General features: G+C 46.3%; 2 protein-coding genes across 3 annotated transcripts in view; both read right to left on the bottom strand.

Moving 5' to 3' along the window:
- LOC115116653 (coronin-6-like) overlaps positions 1–5948 on the bottom strand; it is a 47053-nt gene extending 41105 nt beyond the window's left edge. Inside the window, exon 1 of one of the 2 annotated variants that reach the window (XM_065023986.1) lies at positions 5581–5948. The gene's annotated coding sequence lies outside the window, so the exon portion shown is untranslated. The remainder of the gene's footprint in view (positions 1–5580) is intronic. The other variant, XM_065023985.1, reaches the window with a different exon arrangement.
- A 6821-nt stretch (positions 5949–12769) lies between these two features.
- LOC135573602 (von Willebrand factor A domain-containing protein 7-like) lies at positions 12770–27695 on the bottom strand. Its single transcript, XM_065022864.1, has 15 exons — positions 27510–27695; positions 26998–27270; positions 26735–26831; positions 24976–25110; positions 24245–24431; positions 21754–21929; positions 20654–20766; positions 18772–18888; positions 18322–18534; positions 17828–17960; positions 15412–15558; positions 15014–15106; positions 14492–14763; positions 13733–14026; positions 12770–13321 (listed from the first exon to the last, which is right to left on the bottom strand). Exons 1-15 carry the CDS (start codon positions 27693–27695, stop codon positions 12833–12835), a joined length of 2925 nt encoding a protein of 974 aa, XP_064878936.1. The 3' UTR covers positions 12770–12832.
- Positions 27696–27973: the final 278 nt, after the last annotated feature.

The raw sequence follows: 27973 nt of genomic DNA, 5'->3' as shown, positions 1-27973 counted from the left end.
CTGAGCTGCCAGTCTGCAGAGATCTGTCAGTCTGCCAAGTGCTGTCAGTCTGCATGAAGCAGCCAGAGCTGTCAGTCTGCCCAGCGCCGCCAGTGCTCCCAGTCTGCCCAGCGTCGCCAGTCTGCCCAGCGTCGCCAGTCTGCCCAGCGCCGCCAGTGCTCCCAGTCTGCCCAGTGCCGCCAGTGCTCCCAGTCTGCCCAGCGTCGCCAGTCTGCCCAGCGCCGCCAGTCTGCCAGGATCCGCCAGAAGTGCCAGACAACCAGTCTCTTCCAGATCCGCCAGACAACCAGTCTCTTCCAGATCCGCCAGACACCCAGTCTCTTCCAGATCTGCCCGACACCCAGTCTCTTCCAGATCTGCCCGACACCCAGTCTCTTCCAGATCTGCCCGACACCCAGTCTCTTCCAGATCTGCCCGACAACCAGTCTCTTCCAGATCTGCCAGACAACCAGTCTCTTCCAGATCTGCCAGACAACCAGAATCTTCCAGTTCCGCCAGCCAGCCAGGATTTACCGGAGCCTACTACCTGTCTGAGCTTCATCTCAGTACTGAGCTTCATCTCAGTACTGGGATTCCTCACAGTACTGGGATTCCTCACAGTCCCGGGCTTCCCCTCGGTCCCGGGCTTCCCCTCGGTCCCGGGCTTCCCCTCGGTCCCGGGCATCCCCTCGGTCCCGGGCTGCCTCTGTCCCGAGCTGCCCCTCTGTCCCGAGCTGCCCCTCTGTCCCGAGCTGCCCCTCTGTCCCGAGCTGCCCCTCTGTCCCGAGCTGCCCCTCTGTCCCGAGCTGCCCCTCTGTTACGAGCGGCTCCTCAGTTATGTGGGGATCTGGGTGAGGACTATTAGGCCATGGTCGGCGGAGAGGGTGGATTATCCCAGGACGTGAAGGGGAGGAACTAGGACATTAATGGAGTGGGGTCCACGTCCCGAGCCGGAGCCGCCACCATGGACAGACGCCCACCCGGACCCTCCCTATGGTTTTGAGGTGCGTCCCGGAGTCCGCACCTTAGGGGGGGGGGGGTTCTGTCACGCCTTGGTCATTATATTTTGTGTTTTTGGTATATGTTTGGGTAAGCCAGGGTGTGACATGGGTTTATATGTTGTGTTTCGTATTGGGGTTTGTAGTAATTGGGATTGTGTTGATTAGGGGTGTGTCTAGTTAGGCTTGGCTGCCTGAGGCGGTTCTCAATTAGAGTCAGGTGCTTCTCGTTGTCTCGGATTGGGAACCGTATTTAGGTAGCCTGTGTTCACGTTGTATTTCGTGGGTGATTGTTCCCTTTCTTTGTGTATTCACCAGATAGGCTGTATAGTTTCACGTTCCGTTTGTTGTTTTGTATTCTCCCAGTTATTTCATGTATCGCTATTTCCTTTATTAACATGAGTAACCTACACGCTGCATTTCGGTCCGACTCTCTTTCCACAAACGAAGAACGCTGTTACAGGTACCCCCTGTATATAGCTTCCACATTGACTCTGTACTGGTACCCCCTGTATATAGCCTCCACATTGACTCTGTACCGTAACACCCTGTATTTAGCCTCCACATTGACTCTGTACCGTAATACCCTGTATATAGCCTCCACATTGACTCTGTACCGTAATACCCTGTATATAGCCTCCACATTGACTCTGTACCGGTACCCCCTGTATATAGCCTCCACATTGACTCTGTACCGGTACCCCCTGTATTTAGCCTCCACATTGACTCTGTACCGTAACACCCTGTATATAGCCTCCACATTGACTCTGTACCGGTACCCCCTGTATTTAGCCTCCACATTGACTCTGTACCGTAACACCCTGTATTTAGCCTCCACATTGACTCTGTACCGGTACACCCTGTATATAGCCTCCACATTGACTCTGTACCGTAACACCCTGTATATAGCCTCCACATTGACTCTGTACCGGTACCCCCTGTATTTAGCCTCCACATTGACTCTGTACCGGTACCCCCTGTATATAGCCTCCACATTGACTCTGTACCGGTACCCCCTGTATTTAGCCTCCACATTGACTCTGTACCGTAACACCCTGTATTTAGCCTCCACATTGACTCTGTACCGGTACCCCCTGTATTTAGCCTCCACATTGACTCTGTACCGTAATACCCTGTATTTAGACACCACACTGACTCTGTACCGTAATACCCTGTATATAGCCTCCACATTGACTCTGTACCGTCCAACACCCTGTATTTAGCCTCCACATTGACTCTGTACCGTAACACCCTGTATTTAGCCTCCACATTGACTCTGTACCGGTACCCCCTGTATTTAGCCTCCACATTGACTCTGTACCGTAATACCCTGTATATAGTCTCACTATTGTTATTTTACTGCTGCTCCTTAATTAATTGTTACTTTAATTTCTTATTCTTAGACGACCTGCGGTGATTGTGAACTATATTCTACTACAAACCGTCAGACATGCCTAAATACTTATTTTTTCCCTTTTTCAAACAGATAGACCCATATGGACCAATTGACTTTCCTACAAGCCTGCGGTCACAATTTGGTAGCCATTTCCTAAACTATCCTGGTTAAGGGTAACAGGCAGACAAAATCCATGTGCTACTCCGTCAGTCAGTATTTATTATACGGCATTGTTGGTTAGAGGCTTGTAAGTAATCATTTCACTGTGAGTTCTACTACACCTGTTGTATTCAGCATTTCACTGTAAGGTCTACTACACCTGTTGTATTCATCATTTCACTGTAAGGTCTACTACACCTGTTGTATTCATCATTTCACTGTGAGTTCTACTACACCTGTTGTATTCAGCATTTCACTGTAAGGTCTACTACACCTGTTGTATTCATCATTTCACTGTAAGGTCTACTACACCTGTTGTATTCTGCATTTCACTGTAAGGTCTACTACACCTGTTGTATTCTGCATTTCACTGTAAGGTCTACTACACCTGTTGTATTCTGCATTTCACTGTAAGGTCTACTACACCTGTTGTATTCTGCATTTCACTGTAAGGTCTACTACACCTGTTGTATTCTGCATTTCACTGTAAGGTCTACTACACCTGTTGTATTCAGCATTTCACTGTAAGGTCTACTACACCTGTTGTATTCAGCATTTCACTGTAAGGTCTACTACACCTGTTGTATTCATAATTTCACTGTAAGGTCTACTACACCTGTTGTATTCATCATTACACTGTAAGGTCTACTACACCTGTTGTATTCAGCATTTCACTGTAAGGTCTACTACACCTGTTGTATTCAGCATTTCACTGTAAGCATTTCACTGTCTACTACACCTGTTGTATTCAGCATTTCACTTTCACTGTAAGGTCTACTACACCTGTTGTATTCAGCATTTCACTGTGAGGTCTACTACACCTGTTGTATTCATCATTTCACTGTGAGGTCTACTACACCTGTTGTATTCAGCATTTCACTGTGAGGTCTACTACACCTGTTGTATTCAGCATTTCACTGTAAGGTCTACTACACCTGTTGTATTCATAATTTCACTGTGAGGTCTACTACACCTGTTGTGTTCAGCATTTCACTGTAAGGTCTACTACACCTGTTGTATTCATCATTTCACTGTAAGGTCTACTACACCTGTTGTATTCAGCATTTCACTGTAAGGTCTACTACAACCTGTTGTATTCAGCCTTTCACTGTAAGGTCTACTACACCTGTTGTATTCAGCATTTCACTGTGAGGTCTACTACACCTGTTGTATTCATCATTTCACTGTGAGGTCTACTACACCTGTTGTATTCAGCATTTCACTGTGAGGTCTACTACACCTGTCGTATTCAGCATTTCACTGTAAGGTCTACTACACCTGTTGTATTCATAATTTCACTGTGAGGTCTACTACACCTGTTGTATTCAGCATTTCACTGTAAGGTCTACTACACCTGTTGTATTCTGCATTTCACTGTGAGGTCTACTACACCTGTTGTATTCAGCATTTCACTGTGAGGTCTACTACACCTGTTGTATTCAGCATTTCACTGTGAGGTCTACTACACCTGTTGTATTCAGCATTTCACTGTGAGGTCTACTACACCTGTTGTATTCATCATTTCACTGTAAGTTCTACTACACCTGTTGTATTCATCATTTCACTGTAATGTCTACTACACCTGTTGTATTCAGCATTTCACTGTAAGGTCTACTACACCTGTTGTATTCATCATTTCACTGTAAGGTCTACTACACCTGTTGTATTCTGCGCATGTGACTAATATAATTTGATTTGATTTGTCTCAAGAAAAAAAAGTTAACAAGATGAGATGACAGGTCTACATGCGTTGTACTGTCTGTCCCCACCCTGAGCGTTGATTCATCATGCAGAGGCCGTAGATAAGCCATACGTAGACATTGTATATCATTTAACAATTCCATTTAACGTTATGTGGTTCATATAAATAATTTATTATAATTTCCCCTTTCCTTGAAGTTATTTATCCAGGGAAAGGGAAGTGGTTTTGGGCAGTAAATGACGGTAAATCTCGGTAACCGGGTTCCCGCCTTTCAACCCCAGTAGAAACCACGCTGTTGAACATAATGCTAACAGGGAATGTTTACTCTATAAAGGCATGATCCCCTCTTAGTTACCCAACTCCATCACAATAGGTTCTCTTTAAACAAGGATCCATCGTTGTTACTGATATCTTTAGGGACATTTGTCTTAATATTCAACCGTTTGTAACACTGTAATAAATTAGGCCTATTCTTTAAAAACAAATGGTTCAAAGTTAAAATATAGGCATAGCTTTCCTGGTCGGTAATATCCCAGAAATAAAAGTGTAATTTACATTCTAAATTTAGTCACCTAGCAAACGTGCGTATCCAGAGCGACAATCAGTTAATTAAACTAGTTCCATTACTGTGTAGACAAGTTCCGTTTGTTTGTAATATTCCCGTCTGTCTGTCTGTCTGTTTGTGTGTGTGTTGTGTGTGTGTGTGTGTGTGTGTGTGTGTGTGTGTGTGTTCCGATAGGCCACAGCTCTTATTTTTTGTGCTCTGCCCTGGCGCATGGCATGGCTCTCGAGACAGGGTGAAAGAATGACATGGTCACCTAATATAGACATGTCAAACTGTCCTTTCCAACCCCCCCCAGCCCTACCTCCCTGGGGCTCCGGGGAGAGGGCATAATCATCCCAAAGAGTATAATGATACCGATCTCCCTGATATGTCAATAACAAGAATATCGGCACATACAGACACAAACTCCTTGTGCGCGTATGTGCGCGTATGGACACACACACACACACACACACACACACACACACACACACACACACACACACAAACACATCTGGAAACCTGAACCAGTAGCCTAATAATTTCACCCCTATAGGGAGAGAGGGGGGAGCGGGGGTAAATCCTCCCCCTCCCTTGCATAACGTGCTCCATTTAGTTCAGCAATCACAATTTAAAGCTCGCCACTGTCCCGAGAAAAAGTGCGCAGTCACAATCTATGACTTTCCCAGCATTACTATGCAAACACTGGCAATGCGATAAAAGCTGTCCATTCAACTGCATCGACGACTATTAACGATATTAAAACACCGCTGGTTTAAGGCAATTCATTCAGGCAACTCACCCAATCAGATTGGTATTTGATGGGGATCGCCACTGTCGTTTGACCTCCGAATTCTCCTCTCCCCCTTCCCTTGGTAGTTTTCTGTTCTCGGTAACGCTTATTTGAATGTTTTATCTGGTTCTCTGTGGTCCAGTTTTGTACAGTCGGTGCGGGCTTGGCGAACGGGGAGCGGGGTACAACTACGACGCTCCTCAGCGGAGAGAGAAGGGAGTGGATTTGAGGGGAGGGTGTGTGTGTGGGGGACAGGAGAGGGGGGTCAAAGCGGTCTGGTCTATTTTCGAAAGAGTCCTGTCCGTGTCGGGCTATCTCTCGCGTGAGGGTGGAAGAGCCATAGATTGTGCTGGGACCGCGCGTCGGGGACAGCTGGTCACGGGCCAGGCTGTTCTACACAAGCACCCGAAGAGGGAGAGTGGGATAGTGGCTCACATTAAAACTTAGACGACCTGCGGTGATTGTTGTAGTGTCTTAACACTTAGTACTTATTTATGTAATAAGAAAGACTCGGAATACAAGCAATTGAACTGGAGCTTCACATTTACTCAAACTAGTTAGTACCAGAATAACATAGAACAATACTGCGCATGACCAAGGGTGCTCCATCCTTAAAGGGGACATCAGTAATTAACAGAACATAACATTCCTTCTCTTATACAATCAGAGTTACTTTTACCAAACCACAACTGAAACATTTCCCAGAACTTCTTGTAGTTATTTTGCATCTTTTAATTTGAACTTGAACAGTTCGTTTTTGTTTGTTTGTTTATAAGTCTAGTCTGTCTGGTGGACGGTGCCTTCGTTCTGGGTAGCGCCTCGGATTGTCTGGAGGCTCCTGAACATCCTCAGTGTGTGCTTGTTCCATTATAGCGTCTGCTATAGCAGCACCTTCATCAACACGTTCCCTTCTTTCAGCCTGGGGTCTCTCTACTGCCCCACCGTCCTCTACAGTTCCCTGTGTGTCACTCTCAGGAGCTCTCTGTGCCTGTTCTCTCTCGATTGTTGTGCTGTTTTCCGTGGAATGCATTTGGTTAATGTGACGCCGCCACATTATGTCTGGGCTCACTTGAACCTGGTAAGTTCTGGGTCCCGTTTGTGTGTGTACGGTCCCTCTTGTCCATTTCCCTCCTCTTCTGTAGTCTCGCACCATCACTTCCTGTCCTGTTTGGAGATGGCGCTCCCGGCCACCGGAGAGCATCTTGGCTTGTTTGTTCAGCACTTCATTACGCCTGTTTGGCTTCATGATGTCCAGCTGTGTGCGGAGAGGCCTCCCGAACATCAGTGCGGCTGGGCTTTCATTTGTCGTGGCATGTGGGGTGTTTCGGTAGGAGGCCAGGAACTTGGCCAGTTTTGTTTGCAAAGTCCCTTCGTCTCGTTTTGCTGCACGGAGTCCTTGCTTTAGGGTTTGCACAAAGCGTTCTGCCAGCCCATTGGTGGCAGGGTGGTACGGAGCTGAGGTTGAGTGTTTGATTCCATTTACTGACATGAATCTTGTAAACTCGTCACTTATAAAAGCTTGCGCGTTGTCACTTACCAGCTGCAGTGGCAAACCGAAGCGTGCAAACGTTGTTCTGAGACACTCTATCGTCTGAGCTGAGGTGGAGGAGTCAGTGCAAAACACCTCTGGCCATTTGGAATGGGCATCAACTATAACCAGAAACATGTGCTTTTCAAAGGGACCAGCGTAGTCCACATGAATTCTCTGCCATGGCTCTGCGGGCCATTCCCATGGGTGGACTGGGACAGGAGCAGGCATGTGAAGGGTTTCCAAACATCCACTACAGTTCTTTGCCATATTTTCTATCTGTTGGTCCAGACCTGGCCACCAGAAGTGGCTCCTCGCGAGCAGCTTCATTTTGACAATTCCAACATGACCTTCATGTAGTTGCTGCAAGACTAGATGTTGGCATTTCTGTGGTATCATGACTCTCATTCCCCACATCAAACATCCTTGGTACGTTGTAATTTCGTTTCTCCGCTGGAAATACGGAGTCAGCTCCTTTCTGCCAGTAGCTGGCCATCCTGACATGGTGTAGGTGTACACTTTTGACAAGGTCACATCTTTCCTTGTCTCCTGTTTGATAACTGTGCTTGTGACTGGTAGTGCCTCAAGCTGAGCGGTATGGAACATGTCCACTGCATCCACCCTCCTTTGTCTTTCTCTTGTACACGGCAGTCTGGATAATCCATCTGCATTTGTGTGGAGGGATGACGGCTTAAACTCAATGTCATACATATGACTGGCAAGGAACAGGGCATATCGCTGTAACCTGGCTGCTGTCATTGCCGGAATGCATTTCTTTGGACTGAAAATGGAAAGCAACGGCTGGTGATCTGTAACCAGTGTGAAACGCTTGCCATATAGGTATGCGTGGAATTTCTTGACGCCCCACACTAGTGCCAGTGCTTCTTTGTCGATTTGTGAGTAGTTTTCTCTGCATCATTCAATGTTCGTGACGCGAATGCAACTGGCCTCTCTGACCCATCTTTCAGTGTGTGTGAAAGGACTGCCCCTAATCCATAAGGGGACGCATCACAAGCCAACTTCACTGGCATTTCAGGGTCGTAATGCATCAGGACCTGTTCAGATGTTATGAGCCGTTTTGCCTCCAGAAATGCATTTTCACACTGCTCTGTCCACCGCCATGTCCTATTCTTTTCCAGGAGCTGATTTAGAGGCTGGAGTACTGCTGAAAGGTTTGGGAGGAATCTTCTGTAGTAATTGATCAGTCCCGTGAAAGATCTCACTTCTGTGATATTTTGTGGTCGTGGTGCCTGTACCACTGCCTCGATTTTGTCCTGTGTTTTGTGCAATCCATTGCAGTCAATCTCATATCCACAGAAGACAATCTTGTCTTTGAAGAACTCACACTTCTTTAAGTTTGCCTGTAGACCATACTCTTTCAGTCTTTTCAGGACCTCTTCCAGGTTAGCCAGGTGCTCTTTGTCGGTGCGTCCTGTTATGATCATGTCATCCAGGATACACTGGGTTCCTGGGATTCCTTGCAAAATCTGGTCAATAGTTCGTTGCCAAATGGCTGGGGCTGATGCAATGCCAAAAACCAGGCGGTTATACCTGTATAGACCTTTGTGTGTGTTTATTGTCAGGTACTGTTTGGAACTCTCTTCAACCGGTAGCTGCAGGTAAGCCTGTTTCAGATCGATTTTACTGAAGTGTTTCCCACCAGCTAGTGCAGCAAAGATGTCATCCAGACGTGGTAGGGGTATTGGTCCACATGCAACATTGGATTCACAGTTACCTTGAAGTCCCCACACATTCTAACAGACCCGTCTTTCTTCACAATAGGAACTATGGGTGTGGCCCATTCGCTTCTGTCCACTTTCGTCAGGATCCCTGTATCCTGCAAGCGATCGATTTCCGCTTCCACCTTTGGTCTCAGGGAGTATGGAACAGATCTGGCTTTGCAGAATTTTGGGGTTGCATCATCTCTTAGTACAAGTTTTGCTGTGAAGCCTTTTACTGTTCCCATCTGATCACTGAAAACTGTGTTGTATTTCTTCCGCAAGTGTTCCAGTGTTTGGTCTGTGCCTTTCTCTTTGGACTGGAACGTGTGGAGCATTTTCAAGTCACACCAATTCAGCTTTATTTTTGAAAGCCATTCCCTGCCAAATAATGGGGGGCCAGTTCCAGGCACAACATACAGCTGTAACTGCTGTGTTTGCCCTCCATAATGCACTCTGACTTGCAACGCCCCCATTGGACTCAATCTCTCTCCTGAGTATGTCTTCAGCAACACATTTGTGTTCTTCAGCTTGATAGCCTTAAAATGCTCATTGTAGACAGTAGTGGAAATTATAGACACTGCAGATCCTGTGTCCAGCTCCATTTTGAGGGGTTTGCCTTCGATATCTGGTGTCACCCATATTATGCTACTGCTGGGAGAAGTCACTGTGTTTAACTCCATTGTACCAATTAATCGTTCATCTGAATCACTGCCACTGTTCTCTGCTAGTGCATTCACAGACCCTTTAATTTTCTCAGTTTTCCTGTTGTGACTGAATTTTGCTTTGCATGCTCTTTGAATGTGCCCCCTTCTACTGCATTTGTGACAAATTTTGTCTTTGAAACGGCAATCCTCTGCTCTGTGACCATCTCTGTCACACCTGTTGCATTTTTCGGCCACACGGGGGCGCTGTCGACTGCGTGAAAACTTGTGCAGGGAAATTTGTGACAGGTCAGTACTTCTTTTACTTTGCAACTCAAATGCATCTTTAGTCGCGATTTCCATAGCCACAGCAATTTCAACAGCCTTTGCAAACGTGAGCTCTGATTCTGTGAGCAAACGTTTTTGAATGTGTTCATGTTTCAGTCCACAAACAAATCTATCCCTTAATGTGTCATTTAGGTTCTCTCCCAACTGGCAATGTTCCGACAGTTTCTTCAACACTGCTACATATGTACTAACCCCCTCCCCCTCATTCTGATCTCTCTTGTGGAAACGAAAACGTTCCGCGATGAGGAGTGGTTTAGGTGATAGGTGATTTTGCAATATCTCCACAATCTCTGTGAATGTTTTATTTGAGGGCTTCAGAGGGGCAGTCAGATCTCTTAGCAAACTGTATGGTTTTGGGCCAATTAAACTCAACAACGCTGGTACTCTTTTGTTATCAGCAATGTCGTTTGCAATGAAGTACTGTTCCAGTCGTTCAATGTAAGTTGCCCAGTTTTCTTGCGTGTCATCAAACACATCTATTTTCCCGATGCTAGCCATTCTCTTTACCTCCGGCTCCACAGGTCTTTGATCTGCCGCCTCGTTCTCGTCAGCTCTCCCCTCGTTTTCACTGCTTGCTAGCTGTTGTGCTACAGGGTCAAAATCTTCCTCTCTTCCTACGAACTCCATCTGTATTCGTGATGCACACTGCAGGTAATCATCCTCGTCGCCATTGTAGTGTCTTAACACTTAGTACTTATTTATGTAATAAGAAAGACTCGGAATACAAGCAATTGAACTGGAGCTTCACATTTACTCAAACTAGTTAGTACCAGAATAACATAGAACAATACTGCGCATGACCAAGGGTGCTCCATCCTTAAAGGGGACATCAGTAATTAACAGAACATAACAATTGTGAACTATATTCTACTACAAACCGTCAGACATGCCTAAATACTTATTTTTTCCCTTTTTCAAACAGATAGACCCATATGGACCAATTGACTTTCCTACAAGCCTGCGGTCACAATTTGGTAGCCATTTCCTAAACTATCCTGGTTAAGGGTAACAGGCAGACAAAATCCATGTGCTACTCTGTCAGTCAGCCACACAACGGAAACTGTCACTCCGTCACAAACTATCTGTCCTCCTTCGGCTCGACAACTGCGTGCTTCTCCAGACCAGTGTTGTGCTGAGATGTACTGCATGCACCTACACGTAGTGCCGCTAGAAGGCGACAAAACGCAACACTTTACACTTGCTGCAATTCGACTGAAGGGACAGTACAAACACATTAGAAGGTCTATGAAGTTTATGGTCCAATTAAAACGATTGTTTTTACTTCCTCATTTAATTTGATTGGCCTTTGGAGGAATATGTCTCACATTATCGAGGACTGACATTACAAAAGAGAATCAATATTTACATATTGATTCATGAGTAACTAAGCAGAGAACGTTAGGAAGTAGTGTCTTATTGATACCTAATAATGCCCGCCTTTATGGCTATAGACCAATAAGAAATGACAGTGATGTCAACATACATTATGATTATTTATGATTACTTATCAATACCATATGCATTTCGCTGCAGCTAGAACGAGCTGCAACAAACACTCAAACTGGACAGTTTTATCTCAATCTCTTCATTCAAAGACTCAATCATGGACACTCTTACTGGCACTTGTAGCGGCTTTGCCTGAGGAATTGTTGTCTCTACCTTGTTGCCCTTTGCTCTGCTACCATGTTGTGTTGCTACCATGTTGTGCTGCTACCATGTTCTGTTGCTACCATGTTGTGTTGCTACCATGTTGTGCTGCTACCATGTTCTGTTGCTACCATGTTGTGTTGCTACCATGTTGTGCTGCTACCATGTTGTGCTGCTACCATGTTGTGTTGCTACCATGTTGTGTTGTCATGTGTTGCTGCCTTGCTATGTTGTTGTCTTTAGGTCTCTCTTCATGTAGTGTTGTTTGTCTTGTCATGATCTGTGTTTTGTCCTATATTATTATTATTGTGTTTTTTCATCCCAGCCTCCGTCCCTGCAGGATGCCTTTTAGAGACTGCTTTGGCTTGGGGGACAGGGAGAGAGGGGTACACTGTCCCTGCAGGATGCCTTTTAGAGACTGCCTTGGCTTGGGGGACAGGGAGAGAGGGGTACACTGTCCCTGCAGGATGCCTTTTAGAGACTGCCTTGGCTTGGGGGACAGGGAGAGAGGGGTACACTGTCCCTGCAGGATGCCTTTTAGAGACTGCCTTGGCTTGGGGGACAGGGAGAGAGGGGTACACTGTCCCTGCAGGATGCCTTTTAGAGACTGCCTTGGCTTGGGGGACAGGGAGAGAGGGGTACACTGTCCCTGCAGGATGCCTTTTAGAGACTGCTTTGGCTTGGGGGACAGGGAGAGAGGGGTACACTGTCCCTGCAGGATGCCTTTTAGAGACTGCTTTGGCTTGGGGGACAGGGAGAGAGGGGTACACTGTCCCTGCAGGATGCCTTTAGAGACTGCCTTGGCTTGGGGGACAGGGAGAGAGGGGTACACTGTCCCTGCAGGATGCCTTTTAGAGACTGCCTTGGCTTGGGGGACAGGGAGAGAGGGGTACACTGTCCCTGCAGGATGCCTTTTAGAGACTGCCTTGGCTTGGGGGACAGGGAGAGAGGGGTACACTGTCCCTGCAGGATGCCTTTTAGAGACTGCCTTGGCTTGGGGGACAGGGAGAGAGGGGTACACTGTCCCTGCAGGATGCCTTTTAGAGACCGCCTTGGCACTTTGTTTTGGTACACTCAGCACAGATGACACGAGGTCCATCGAAAAGACACAAAGCCGCATGGCCTTAGACCTCAGTAGCTCAGTTGCTAGAGCATGGCGCTTGCAACACCAGGATAGTGGGTTCAATTCCCAGGACCACCTTTACATAAAATGTATGCATGCATTACTGTAAGATGCATTACTGTAAGACACTTCTGCTAAACGGCATTTATTATTAGAATTGACACAATAATGGAAAGTTACCAGACAGTATTATAACAGAGAATCTATTGAATATGATTAAACATCTTTCAAGACCAGAAGTCACACCGTGACACTAGAGGCTCAAAACGAGTGTGACAGAGACCAACATGATGAAACAGAGATACGAGGAGAGGGACAGAGGATGGCTGCTGCTCGCGGCGGCGGCGGCGGCGGCGGTGGTGGCAACTTTAGGTGTAGTCACGGTGATACTGTTCTTAGTGGTAGCATTGGTGACTGGTGGCTGGACAGTGGTATCCACTGTGACTCTGATGGACCTAAAACAGGTTCCCACGTTCCCCGCGCCGTCCACCGCCACCAGCTCTACCTCCGGGGAACAGCAGGAGGCGCTGTAGGCTGCCAGAGTCACGGTCCAATTCCCAGCGCCCTTCACCGTGGTGGTGTTGAGGGTTCCGTTGCCCTGGCGCAGAGTGACGTGCTCGATGCCAGTCCCGTTGCCGTCCGTCAGGTTGGCAGAGAGCTCCCACATAGACAGGCTGCAGTCGTCAGAACAATTAGCTGTTACGCTGACCACATCGCACACCGGACGGCTGACATCTGTCACCTGTAAGGGAGGGGAAAGAATTACATTTTTATAAGGATCCCCATTAGCTGTTACGCTGACCACATCGCACACCGGACTGCTGACATCTGTCACCTGTAAGGGAGGTGAAGAATTACATTTTTATAAGGATCCCCATTAGTTGACGCCATGACGTTAGCAAGTCTACCTGGGGTCTGACACATATCTAAAAAGACATTAGAAACCATTACAACACTAACCCTGGAGGAAAGACACTTTCCTTTTAATCCTTGATGTAATTCTAGCCTGGGTACCAGTCTGTTTGTGCCATCATTCCATTCCTTGCTACTCCTTGTCATGACAAGGAGTGGAATGTTGGCACAGACAGATCTGGGACCAGGCTACTGTAATTCTACCACTACACCCAGAACAGAGAAAAAACATCAGAGTTACCGGTGAAACGACTGTGAGGCGCATAACAGCATAGTTAGTGTCGGTGGCCCCGGGAGACTCAGCCTCGATAGTCAGGGTGACGTCCGTGCCCGATGCGGTGTTGGCGGGAGCCGTGAGAGTCACTGTACCGTTGGCACTGACCCCGGTCTCTAGCGTCAGGTCTGTAGGGGAAGAGGAGGGGAACCCCCGGTCGTTTGTGGCCCGGATGGTGAAGGATCCACCTGTCCCGTTGGTTGTCACAGTGAACAGAACTGAAAAGGGTGTTCCAGGCTCCAGGTCACTTTCTGCCTTAGCCTGAAATCAGACAGAACACAACAGAACGTTCTGCCTCAGCCTGAAATCAGACAGAACACAACAGAACGTTCTGCCTCAGCCTGAAATCAGACAGAACACAACAGAACGTTCTGCCTCAGCCTGAAATCAGACAGAACACAACAGAACGTTCTGCCTCAGCCTGAAATCAGACAGAACACAACAGAACGTTCTGCCTCAGCCTGAAATCAGACAGAACACAACAGAACGTTCTGTCTCAGCCTGAAACCAGTCAGAACGCAGCAGAACGTTATGCCTACTCTAGTCATACATTCCTCTGAATATGGAGCTCTGTGTACTCACTACCCAGTATTGGTAGGCTACAAGTATCCCCAGGATACCTCCCCAACACTAACCATCACAGGGTAAAATGAAAAAATTACCAGACCCAGCATCACAGGGTGACTTCAACAACTCTGAATCTTGACATTTGACCTTGGCACTCACCATCACCATAACAGTGGAGGCTCTGAAGCGGGTGGAGGACTGTCTCTGGAAGCTGTCTGGTAATGCCCTAGTGGTGGCGCTGTTCTCTCCTCTCAGACGCACAACAAATTCCCCCGCCGGGATTCTGTCCATGGTAACCAGGAAGTCCCCACCGCCGACTGATTCCAAGGTTCCATTTACCTCCCCTGACCCCGAGGCCTCAACCAGCGCCACCTCTGTCAGACTCACAGATTCACTCCCCGTCACTGACACCAGCAGGGTGGCATTACCACCTGGGGTGGAGAAATGTGGAGTTTAGGAGGTAGCTAATGTATATATAGCAAATCACATTATACTTAAATGCTGCGCTAGAAACTTGACAATAAAGAACAAAAAGATACAAATGTTAAATCTTCATCAATGTTAGGAACCACGATGGAGGAACAGACCTACATAGACAGCATTTTGGTGCCCCTGTAAATATTCACCCTGTGTCACTGTGCTCCAACTGTTAACAAACTGTTTGTTTAAATCCTGTCTCACCAGCTTGAGGACGGGACTCTAAAACAGCGAAGGCTGGATGAGGTCCCTGGGACACCTCCACAAAGTCAAACAGGAAGTCGATGCCGCTCTGACCTGGAAAGAGAAAGTCAAAGAGCTGATTGACCTCTGAACATAAAATAAACGCATATGGTCAACAGCTGTCAAAAAATAATTAAGAGTCTATTTGTAAGATTTCTGAAATTGTGCAATGCGCAAACAGTTGAAGATACTCTGTAACAATGTGTTACCCACACACTTAACCTGCCAACCTAAATTCCATTATTTAGGTTGGCAGGTTAAGTGTACCACACTGTTCAGCACACTATTACAAATGGTTGCTAACTTGCCTAATTTCTGTGTAATATGCCCTCCAGAAAAGCCAACATCGTCACACTCACCTACGACCTTCAGTGAGTAGGGCACAGTTGACGACACACGGATTTCCCATAATCCCGCTTGGCTGTCCAGCCCCAGTGTGAGGAAGTTCCCCACGGTTTTAATCGTTGCCAGAGACCCATTTACCTCCCCACTACTCTGGGACACACCTGTGGGATGACATCACCATAACCATAGCAACAAACATGGGAATTTGCCCCAAGCTACAACATAAATACATCTCTAATGATCTGAATAGAGAGCATGTTTGTGATTTTTTAAATGTAACCTTTATATCAGGGCTCTATAGCAAAGTTCCTGGAGAACAAACGCCTGTAGGTTTGAACTCCAACCCTGTTCCTGGAGAACTACCTACCTGTAGGTTTTAAGTTTTAACTCCAAACCTGTTTATGGAGAACTACCTCCCTGTAGGTTTTAACTCCAAAACTGTTTATGGAGAACTACCTCCCTGTAGGTTTTAACTCCAAACCTGTTCCTGGAGAACTACATCCCTGTAGGTTTTAACTCCAACCCTGTTCCTGGAGAACTACCTCCCTGTAGGTTTTAACTCCAACCCTGTTCCTGGAGAACTATCGTCCTGTAGGTTTTAACTCCAACCCTGTTCCTGGAGAACTAACGCCTGTAGGTTTTAACTCCAACCCTGTTCCTGGAGAACTAACCCTGTAGGTTTTAACTCCAACCCTGTTCCTGGAGAACTACCTCCCCGTAGGTTTTAACTCCAAACCTGTTCCTGGAGAACTAACGCCTGTAGGTTTTAACTCCAACCCTGTTCCTGGAGAACTACCTCCCTGTAGGTTTTAACTCCAAACCTGTTCCTGGAGAACTAACGCCTGTAGGTTTTAACTCCAACCCTGTTCCTGGAGAACTACCTCCCTGTAGGTTTTAACTCCAAACCTGTTCCTGGAGAACTAACGCCTTTAGGTTTTAACTCCAACCCTGTTCCTGGAGAACTACCTCCCTGTAGGTTTTAACTCCAACCCTGTTCCTGGAGAACTACCTCCCTGTAGGTTTTAACTCCAACCCTGTTCCTGGAGAACTACCTCCCTGTAGGTTTGAACTCCAAACCTGTTCCTGGAGAACTAACGCCCTGTAGGTTTTAACTCCAAGTTCCTGGAGAACTACCTCCCTGTAGGTTTTAACTCCAAACCTGTTCCTGGAGAACTACCTCCCCGTAGGTTTTAACTCCAACCCTGTTCCTGGAGAACTACCTCCCTGTAGGTTTTAACTCCAACCCTGTTCCTGGAGAACTACCTCCCTGTAGGTTTTAACTCCAAACCTGTTCCTGGAGAACTAACGCCTGTAGGTTTTAACTCCAACCCTGTTCCTGGAGAACTACCTCCCCGTAGGTTTTAACTCCAACCCTGTTCCTGAAGAACTAACGCCTTTAGGTTTTAACTCCAACCCTGTTCCTGGAGAACTACCTCCCTGTAGGTTTTAACTCCAACCCTGTTCCTGGAGAACTACCTCCCTGTAGGTTTTAACTCCAAACCTGTTCCTGGAGAACTACATCCCTGTAGGTTTTAACTCCAAACCTGTTCCTGGAGAACTACCTCCCCGTAGGTTTTAACTCCAAACCTGTTCCTGGAGAACTACCCCCCCCCCGTAGGTTTTAACTCCAAACCTGTTCCTGGGGAACTACCTCCCTGTAGGTTTTAACTCCAAACCTGTTTATGGAGAACTACATCCCTGTAGGTTTTAACTCCAACCCTGTTCCTGGAGAACCCCCTCCCTGTAGGTTTTAACTCCAACCCTGTTCCTGGAGAACTACCTCCCTGTAGGTTTTAACTCCAACCCTGTTTATGGAGAACTACATCCCTGTAGGTTTTAACTCCAACCCTAATCTACTGTAGGGTTTCCCAAACTCAGTCATAGGGCTCCCCCTTATTGTACGTTGTGATATTTGCCCTAGTACTACACAGCTGATTCAAATAATCAAAGCTTGAGTATGAGTTGCACATGGAGGGCCCCGGGACCTAGTTTGGGAAACCCTGGTCTAGCACACCCGAGTAGCTGTTTGATAAGCTGAATCTGGTTTGTTACAACTGGGGTTGGACTTAAAACCTACAGGAGGGTATCTCTCCAGGAACAGGGTTGGAGTTAAAACCTACAGGAGGGTATCTCTCCAGGAACAGGGTTGGAGTTAAAACTTACAGGAGGGTATCTCTCCAGGAACAGGGTTGGAGTTAAAACCTACAGGAGGGTAGCTCTCCAGGAACAGGGTTGGAGTATAAACCTAAAATAGGATGTCTCTCCAGGAAAAGGGTTGGAGAGACCTGGTTTATATACAATATCCAGGAAGTCCTATTGAGATCAGAAGACCTTTCTTTCAACAGAGACCTGACTTTGTGATGACAGATTTTAATGTCAATGATACTCCCCTGGTTAAATAAAAAGGATAAATGAATATCTCTGGAATACCTGAGGGGCTGGTGAGTGTGAAGGAGAGGGAGCTTCCTGTGACATAAGCAGTCAGGTTTCTCACAGACTCATCTACAGTGAAGGAGAAATTATCAGCCCTTCCTGTACTCCGCACAGCCTGTAGAATGGTCACCTGAAAGAAAGAAGGAGAGGAGTAGAGAGATAGTAGAGAGGGTGGGTGGGAGAAAAATAGCAGATGCATCTTTCAGAAGCAACTCTCCCAGGGTGACATGTTGTTGCACTACAGAAGCCTCATCTTGGAGCATGGCCATTGGGGCTAGGCTAGGTCCAACATCACAAGTTTGGGACAAAGTCTTTAATAAACGAGTGCAAGCTTTTGAAAATAAATAACATCCTTGGACCAGCACTGATCCTTTGTTTAGACTTCTTCCACATTTATGTAAAGAGTTATGGGATATTAGAACTCTCTTGTCCCAACCTTCACATTGTGGACCTAGCGTTACCCTAATGTTTACTATTGGTGTCAAGGCTACCAATGAAGAGCTGGAGGATTCCACAATGATGCTGGTGGCCTTGGGCAGTTCTGTCTTGGTGACCTGTATGGCTTGGCCACCTGAGGACTGGGCCAGCTCCCTGTAGAGCTGGGAGTCTGACACTGCCATCCGACTGTGCTGGACCTGTCCTTGGCCCTGGTCACTACCCCTCCTACGACGGAGCCCCAAAGAGCCAGTTAGGAAGAAGGTCACCTGCGCAGAGAGAGAGAGAGAGAGAGAGAGAGCGATTGGGAGGATACATTGTGAATTCAATGTGTAAATTGAAGGAAAAGGAGAGAAAGGGGAGAAATCCAAGGAATTTCATGATCTTCTCTCAACGATTGTGAAGGTCAATAAATCCAAAAGGCAATGAGAAAGCCAGAGGAAAATTTGTATATTACCGGTTAATGTTGCTTGTTACATGGAGTATAACAAGGACCAGCTACTCACCACTGACTTAGTGCGTTCTATTAGAGCGATCACCGTGCCCATTAGATTCAAGTCTTTTGCAGGGGCATCAGTGAAAAGGAAGATCTCTGAAGAGGGGGGTGCACCAGTTAAAGCCAACTGTAGAAAGTACAGGGGTTTACAGTCACACTAGCACACCACTACAATGTATTGGGAATACATTCTGTGTTGAACTGGCAGCTGGAATGCAAATTCACAAATCAAATTCATAAATATACAGTGGGGAGAACAAGTATTTGATACACTGCCTGTTTTGCAGGTTTTCCTACTTACAAAGCATGTAGAGGTCTGTAATTTGTATCATAGGTACACTTCAACTGTGAGAGACGGAATCTAAAACAAAAATCCAGAAAATCACATTGTATGATTTTTAAGTAATTAATTTGCATTTTATTGCATGACATAAGTATTTGATACATCAGAAAAGCAGAACTTAATATTTTATACAGAAACCTTTGTTTGCAATTACAGAGATCATATGTTTCCTGTAGTGCTTGACCAGGTTTGCACACACTGCAGCAGGGATTTTGGCCCACTCCTCCATACAGACCTTCTCCAGATCCTTTAGGTTTCGGGGCTGTCGCTGGGCAATACGGACTTTCAGCTCCCTCCAAAGATTTTCTATGGGTTCAGGGCTGGAGACTGTCTAGGCCACTCCAGGACCATGAGATGCTTCTTACGGAGCCACTCCTTAGTTGCTCTGGCTGTGTGTTTCGGGTCGTAGTCATGCTGGAAGACCCAGCCACGACCAATCTTCAATGCTCTTACTGAGGGAAGGAGGTTGTTGGCCAAGATCTCGCGACACATGGCCCCATCCATCCTCCCCTCAATACGGTGCAGTCGTCCTGTCCCCTTTGCAGAAAAGCATCCCCAAAGAATGATGTTTCCACCTCCATGCTTCACAGTTGGGATGGTGTTCTTGGGGTTGTACTCATCCTTCTTCTTCCTCCAAACACGGCGAGTGGAGTTTAGACCAAAAAGCTCTATTTTTGTCTCATCAGATCACATGACCTTCTCCCATTCCTCCTCTAGATCATCCAGATGGTCATTGGCAAACTTCAGACGGGCCTGGACATGCACTGGCTTGAGCAAGGGGACCTTGCGTGCGCTGCAGGATTTTAATTCATGACGGCGTAGTGTGTTACTAATGGTTTTCTTTGAGACTGTGGTCCCAGCTCTCTTCAGGTCATTGACCAGGTCCTGCCGTGTAGTTCTGGGCTGATCCTTCACCTTCCTCATGATCATGTATGCCCCACGAGGTGAGATCTTACATGGAGCCCCAGACTGAGGGTGATTGACCGTCATCTTCAAACTTCTTACATTTTCTAATAATTGCGCCAACAGTTGTTGCCTTCTCACCAAGCTGCTTGCCTATTGTCCTGTAGCCCATCCCAGCCTTGTGCAGGTCTACAATTGTATCCCTGATGTCCTTACACAGCTCACTGGTCTTGGCCATTGTTGAGAGGTTGGAGTCTGTTTGATTGAGTGTGTGGACAGGTGTATTTTATACAGGTAACGAGTTCAAACAGGTGCAGTTAATACAGGTAATGAGTGGAGAACAGGCGGGCTTCTTAAAGAAAAACTAACAGGTCTGTGAGAGCCGGAATTCTTACTGGTTGGTAGGTGATCAAATACTTATGTCATGCAATAACATGCAAACTAATTACTTAAAAATCATACAATGTGATTTTTGTTTTAGATTCCGTACCTATGATTAAATTACAGACCTCTACATGCTTTGTAAGTAGGAAAACCTGCAAAATCAGCAGTGTATCAAATACTTGTTCTCCCCACTGTACATATATACAGTCTTATTTTGGTTGTACATGCCTCTCCAACACTACAGGTTTGTCAGTCACTGTACCTGAAGTCCTGATAGACTCATCTCCGGGATATCCCCTCCTCCATCAGCATTCAGTGCATTGATCTGGGCCTTAAAGACTTGTGGGTCTGTGGTCCGCATCAGGGGCCCAAAGTCTTGTGGCACAAAAATAATAGGAAAGGACAAGGTCCATGTCACAGGCGTTGTCCATGTCATGTGTGTAGGATGGACATGGGAGGACATTCTGGACAGGTGGATGCAGCCAGGAGAGTGGAGGCAGCAGGTAAAGGGAGCCAGTGATACGAGGCGTTGTCCATGTCATGTGTGTAGGATGCCGAAACGTTGGTAAATACCCATTAAATTGCAGGGAGATAATACATGGAGTGTGCGATTTTCTTTATTTTGATCGTTTATAGTTTATTCGCCGTTAGTCAGCACCTCCACACAAACTGTTTTCTGGGTGTGCGTTTTTTTATACACGTTATCCATTATCCGTGTCATAGAAGGAGGCCTTTTCAAACTATTTAACCTTATTTATTACTTTAGCAAACATATCATGACATTAGTGATCTGTTACATTTGTTAACGTCTAAATCAACATTTGGCCCATTTAAGCAGCGTGCGTCCCTCCTACAGACAAGGGGAGAAGGCCTATGTGAAGGAATCATTTTTTTCCTTTTGAACATATGCAATGTGTCTGCCTCCGATGTAAAACAAATGTTTGACTTCCACACAAAATGACTTCATTACCTGTTTTAGATTTAAGGAAGTGTGTAGGTCGCATTCTTTATCATAGAGCTATGAAAGCTATGTATTAAGATCCGCCTTTTCGAGACAAAATCAGTGATTGCTTTGCCTTGTCTGTGGCGTGAAGCAGTCCAGCTGGATAAATGTTTTTCGAAGGACCGCCCCTTTGACGTACCGTTGCAGTGAAGTGATATAAATGGATGTAATGATGCAGCCGACCACCAGAGGGAGGCAAATACACATTTATTCAACAGAGGACATTTACACGGTCCTAGGAAGGTCTGCTGTCTTCTGATTTTTAAAACGGTGGATAATCAATAAAATAAGTAATGTAAACATTTTTGAAAGAAATTATTCGAGTGATGATACCGTTCGATACTCATCCCATCTCTCACCTGGGTCATTGAAGGGGACCAAGATATAGACTGAGGGCTCGTCTGGCGTTCCTCTCTTGCTGTCAATTATGAACGATGTCGTCTCCCTTACTGCTGCAATGTCGTCCGACATGCTGCCGGTGGTGTCGATCACAAAACACAGAGCTCTAGATCCATTCTTAGAGATCCCCATCATCCTGAGAGAGTGAGAAAAAGAGGGAGGGTGAGAGAGTGAGAGAAAGAAGAATAGTGAGAAAGAGAGAGAGGGAGAGGGAGAGGAATCTCATTATGTGTTGGGCAGTGCAAAAGTTGTTGGACATGTGCAGCAGGGGCAGAGGCAGATAAATGGGCTTGAAGAAAAGGACTAGGGCTAGGATGGACTCTAAGTTGGGTTCAGGATTTGTTGGTCGATGGGCCCTGGCTATCCCACGAACATCAGTTTCCAGCGACAGTTTCCGGCGGAGGGCGGCATGCGAAGGAGGAAGGCGAAACTCATCATCCCTCTGGACAGTTGGAGGGTTTGAGTTTGTTTTGCCTGTCGGAAGGCCTGGCTTGGAGGTTGCACACTTGCCACAGGAGAGGAGCCCGAAGGGCGTGGCATGCCGGTCACTGGAAAAGAAAGGCCTGGGTGTTGCACGCTGACCACTGGAGAGGAGCCCGAAGGGCGTGGCATGCCGGTCACTGGAAAAGAAAGGCCTGGGTGTTGCACGCTGACCACTGGAGAGGAGCCCGAAGGGCGTGGCATGCCGGTCACTGGAAAAGAAAGGCCTGGGTGTTGCACGCTGACCACTGGAGAGGAGCCCGAAGGGCGTGGCATGCTGGTCACTGGAAAAGAAAGGCCTGGGTGTTGCACGCTGACCACTAGAGAGGAGCCCGAAGGGCGTGGCATGCTGGTCACTGGAAAAGAAAGGCCTGGGTGTTGCACGCTGACCACTGGAGAGGAGCCCGAAGGGCGTGGCATGCTGGTCACTGGAAAAGAAAGGCCTGGGTGTTGCACGCTGACCACTGGAGAGGGAAGGCCCTGGGGGGAAGCGCTGGCCAATGGAGGAGGAAGGGCCTGGTGTGGGACACTGGCCAATGGAGGAGGAACGGCCTGGTGTGGGACACTGGCCAATGGAGGAGGAAGGGCCTGGTGTGGGACACTGGCCAATGGAGGAGGAAGGGCCTGGTGTGGGACACTGGCCACTTTAGATGGTAGACCTGGAGGTTGTGGCTCTCTGGCCACTAGAAGGGGTTGCTTGATTGCTGGAGCTGGGATGACATCTTGGACCAGAGCTGGATAGGTGGCCCACTGGATCGGAGACGAATTTGTGGCTCCCTGTTGTTTGCCTGTATTGTCTGATTGGTTGTTGATGTCTGTTAACATCTCTAGGAGGAGCTGGCATTGAAAGGGGCTGAAGAGTTCTTCCTGTGTTCTGTGTGTGTTTTGAAGGCACTTGAAGGCACTTGACCCCTGCACCTTTTCTGGTAGGTTGTCTGGTTCCATGGCAGCAGTTTTATCCGGCTCGAAGGGCCATGAAGCCATGATGAAAATAATTAGCCAAGGGTGGACTGTAAAGTTCGGTTCGGGACTGTTTATACCGGAGATGGAGCAGGAATCTAATACTTGATTTTATTGCACACACAGATAAATAGATCTGTATCTCATCCTGAGAGAGTGAGAGAAAGAAGAAGAGCGAGAAAGAGAGGGAGAGGGAAGGAATCTCATTATTTGTTGTGCAGTGCAAAAGTTGTTGCACATGTGCAGAAGGGGCAGAGGCAGATAAATGGGCTTGAAGAAAAGGACTAGGGCTAGGAAGTTAGGTTCAGGATTTGTTGGTCAATGGGCCTTGGCTATCCCACGGAACATCAAATGTGGAGTTTCCAGCGGAGGTCGGCATGCTCCAAAGGCCACAGAAGGAGGAAGGCGAACTCGTCATCCCGCTGGACAGTTGGAGGGTTTTGGTTTGTCTTGCCGGCCAGAAGGCCTGGGGTTGAAATGATGGCCACCAGGGGGCATCTTGGAGGTTGCACACTTGCCACAGGAGATTTACCCGAAGGGCCTGGCACGCTGGTCACACAAGAGGAAATGCACGGATGTGGCGCGCTGACCACTTGAGAGGGCAGCGACGCTCCCCATCCAACCTGACAGAGCTTGAGAGGATCTGCAGAGAAGAATGGGAGAAACTCCCCAAATACAGGTGTGACAAGTTTGTAGCATCATACCCAGGAAGACTCCAGGCTGTAATCGCTGCCAAATGTGCTTCAACAATGTGCTGAGTAAAGGGTCTGAATATTTATGTTAATGTGATATAAGTCTCTAAAAACCTGTTTTAACTTTGTAATTATGGTGTATTGTGTGTAGATTTGTGATGGGAAAAAAAACAATGTAATCAATTTTGGAATAAAGCTGTAACGTAACAAAATGTGGAAAAAGTAGGGTCTGAATACTTTCCAAACGCACTGTACAGATCTTAGCCGGATGCCATGACCTTTCACAACAGTGCTTATATGATCAAGTACAATTCCCCACCGTAGGAAGTCTGTGTCCCCGGCAGCCCCTCTGATGTCCTCCAGCAGCTGACTGGTTGCAGCCACGGCCACCTCTGCAGCTGCAGTGTGCCAGTTGCCGTGGTTGGACTCAAGCGAGTCCTTGTTGATCCCACCTGTAGGCTCCTGCCTGCTTGTCTGGTCCAATAATCCCCCATGGCTGCATTTCCCTGCCAACCAATAGAGATTATCAGGACAATACAACTGGTCACTTACAACTGCAGTCAGGATCTTGTATGTTATTACATTGATGTTTATTCTCAGACCGTCAGTCAGTATGCTACTACCCTGGTCCTACAGATGCCATATCTTAATTTGATCATATTTTTGTTGCAGGAATTTTCCATGCAAACTTGTAGAGTTTTCAAGATTTAAAAAAGCTTCTAAAGTTTGTAATTTCCAATTTCCAACGTAACCCCTAAAAAAATATACATATATATAATTATAATCCACATAAATAATGAACATTTCCTGTTTCTGCAGGATTATTTTCCTGCTGTGAGAAACCGGGTCAAATTAAGATGAGACATCATAAGGACTATTTTGTAAGTGTTTTAGCTAACTTCTCATTTTTCTGTTGAGGAGCTGTAGTATAAAGCACATTTGACCAAAGCACATAGAGACATGAAACTAGGTTTGTATGCTATTGATATACTACCTCCGGTCAATTCACGGTGTAAATCCTATAAAAATCATATTAGTGACTGACTCTACCTTTTGGTTTGGTGGAAAAAAAAGGTACAAGGCCAAAATATCCCGAGGTCAGCATCTTGTCTCTGATGATGTTTTCTAGGATGTTGTTCTGACAGTCTTTACCGACACAGCTCCGACATGTGGGAGTGTCCTTATCTGGTGGATAGAGGTTTCACAATATAAACTACATCCTGGTACTTTACTACACAACACTACGTGATCTAAAATAATGTTGATGTAAAACACCATTACATCACCTCTACTAGGGCAGTATGTTGTGACTACATAAGGCACCATTACATCACCTCTACTAAGGCAGTATGTTGTGACTACATAAGGCACCATTACATCACCTCTACTAAGGCAGTATGTTGTGACTACATAAGGCACCATTACATCACCTCTACTAAGGCAGTATGTTGTGACTACATAAGGCACCATTACATCACCTCTACTAGGGCAGTATGTTGTGACTACATAAGGCACCATTACATCACCTCTACTAGGGCAGTATGTTGTGACTACATAAGGCACCATTACATCACCTCTACTAAGGCAGTATGTTGTGACTACATAAGGCACCATTACATCACCTCTACTAAGGCAGTATGTTGTGACTACATAAGGCACCATTACATCACCTCTACTAGGGCAGTATGTTGTGACTACATAAGGCACCATTACATCACCTCTACTAGGGCAGTATGTTGTGACTACATAAGGCACCATTACATCACCTCTACTAAGGCACATAAGTATCACCTCTACTAGGTGACTACATAAGGCACCATTACATCACCTCTACTAGGGCAGTATGTTGTGACTACATAAGGCACCATTACATCACCTCTACTAGGGCAGTATGTTGTGACTACATAAGGCACCATTACATCACCTCTACTAGGGCAGTATGTTGTGACTACATAAGGCACCATTACATCACCTCTACTAGGGCAGTATGTTGTGACTACATAAGGCACCATTACATCACCTCTACTAAGGCAGTATGTTGTGACTACATAAGGCACCATTACATCACCTCTACTAGGGCAGTATGTTGTGACTACATAAGGCACCATTACATCACCTCTACTAAGGCAGTATGTTGTGACTACATAAGGCACCATTACATCACCTCTACTAAGGCAGTATGTTGTGACTACATAAGGCACCATTACATCACCTCTACTAGGGCAGTATGTTGTGACTACATAAGGCACCATTACATCACCTCTACTAAGGCAGTATGTTGTGACTACATAAGGCACCATTACATCACCTCTACTAGGGCAGTATGTTGTGACTACATAAGGCACGGGTAAAGAGGCGGAGAAGGAATATGTTGGAGTGGGGTCCACGTCCCGCGCCAGAGCCGCCACCGTGGACAGACACCCAACCTGACCCTCCCCTATAGGTTTAGGTTTTGCAGCCGGAGTCCGCACCTTTGGGGTGGGGGGTACTGTCATGTTCTGACCTTAGTTCTTTCATTATATCTTTGTTTTAGTGTGGTCAGGGCGTGAGTTGGGTGGGTTGTCTATGTTAGTTTTTCTATGATTTGCTATTTCTGTGTTTGGCCTGGTATGGTTCTCAATCAGAGGCAGCTGTCAATCAGACCGCTTGTCTCTTCAAATTAACATTCAACCTACATGTTTTAGTTGGCAAATAGCCATCTATCTTCAAACTACTCTGTACTCAATGAGCCATCTTCAAACTCATTCAGACATTTTCAAACTACTCCCCCTCGTTAACATACACACCCAGACGCATGCCCTCGCAATACCTGCAACAGGGCCGATGTCTGACACGTCTGATCTGATGAGATTGGAATGGGGAAATCTGTTACCCAGTTCTATCCAGTTACTGTGACTGTAGAAGTCCTGAAAACATAACAATGACAAGTTGTTTAAAATGACAAAGGCCATGTTATTAATTTATTAATGAGAATAAAACATTTTTAAATGCTTTTAGCAAAACTAATATTTCAACAAAAGCACTCTCTCTTGTCTTGTGGAGTAAGGAGAACATGAAAAGCATTTAAATCACCTGTAAGGTGTGTAGAATGTCTCCCAGCTTCTGTCTTGCTGCCTCAAAGTTCCCTTGTTTGATGCTGGCTTTGACAGAGGTCATTCCATCTTTGATGAGTTTCCACCCCTCGGTGAATCTCTCCCCATCAAAGTGATATTCTTCATTGAACATGTGACGGAAGTCAACTCCGGCATTTCTCCAGATGACGTCTGATATGGCACTCTGGAAACTCTTAGCAGAGCCTGATGAGGAGCAGGCTAGAGCCAGAGACTCTGCAGTCAGGGGTCCGGGCTACACACACACACACACACACACACACACACACACACACACACACACACACACACACACACACACACACATTTTAATAATTAATACATTATTCTACTATACTATATACGGTACTACATTAGAAAACATAACACCAATACTTTCTTTAAAATTATTAATGAATTAAAATGATAAATATAAAACAGTGACAGTATATGAGTCTGATGTGGTTTTTAGTTATGTGGCTTTAGTTTACCTACCGGCAGAGTGAAGTCTCTTCCCTCAACAGAGGCCAGTTGCATGCACACCTTCGCCGTGGTCTGTAAGATGGCTTCCCTGGTGATCTCCAGGTGGTCCATGGAGCTGCCTGAGAAGAGCACCAGGAACCCCTGGACCCCTGTCTGCAAGAGGAGGAGAGAGACAACGGCCAGGACTGATGACATCATAAACCTGTCTTTGGGATGGAGAGGACAGTCAACATGACTTATCATAATATTATAGTTTAATCATACAAGTGCCTTCAGAAAGTTTTCACAACCCTTGACCACATTTTGTTTTCTTACAACCTGAATTTAAGGATGGATCAAATTAGATTTCTTGCCATTGACCACTCCACACTATTCACTCCACTCCACACTATTCACTCCACTCCACACTATTCACTCCACTCCACACTATTCACTCCACTCCACACTATTCACTCCACTCCACACTATTCACTCCA

This window comes from Oncorhynchus nerka, linkage group LG10 (genome assembly GCF_034236695.1).
Source record: "Oncorhynchus nerka isolate Pitt River linkage group LG10, Oner_Uvic_2.0, whole genome shotgun sequence".
NCBI lineage: Eukaryota > Metazoa > Chordata > Actinopteri > Salmoniformes > Salmonidae > Oncorhynchus > Oncorhynchus nerka.
The sequence above is the reverse complement of the archived record's forward strand: the minus strand, read 5'-3'. Positions and strand labels throughout refer to the sequence as shown.

Coding starts and splice junctions, on each gene's coding strand:
- LOC135573602 (XM_065022864.1), bottom strand. CDS start 27,695: ATGATGTCATCAGTCCTGGCCGTTGTCTCTCTCCTCCTCTTGCAGACA. Junction 25,111..26,734: donor AGACATCGGCCCTGTTGCAG/GTATTGCGAGGG, acceptor TCTATCCACCAG/ATAAGGACACTCCCACATGT. Junction 15,107..15,411: donor CTACTCACTGAAGGTCGTAG/GTGAGTGTGACG, acceptor TTCTCTTTCCAG/GTCAGAGCGGCATCGACTTC.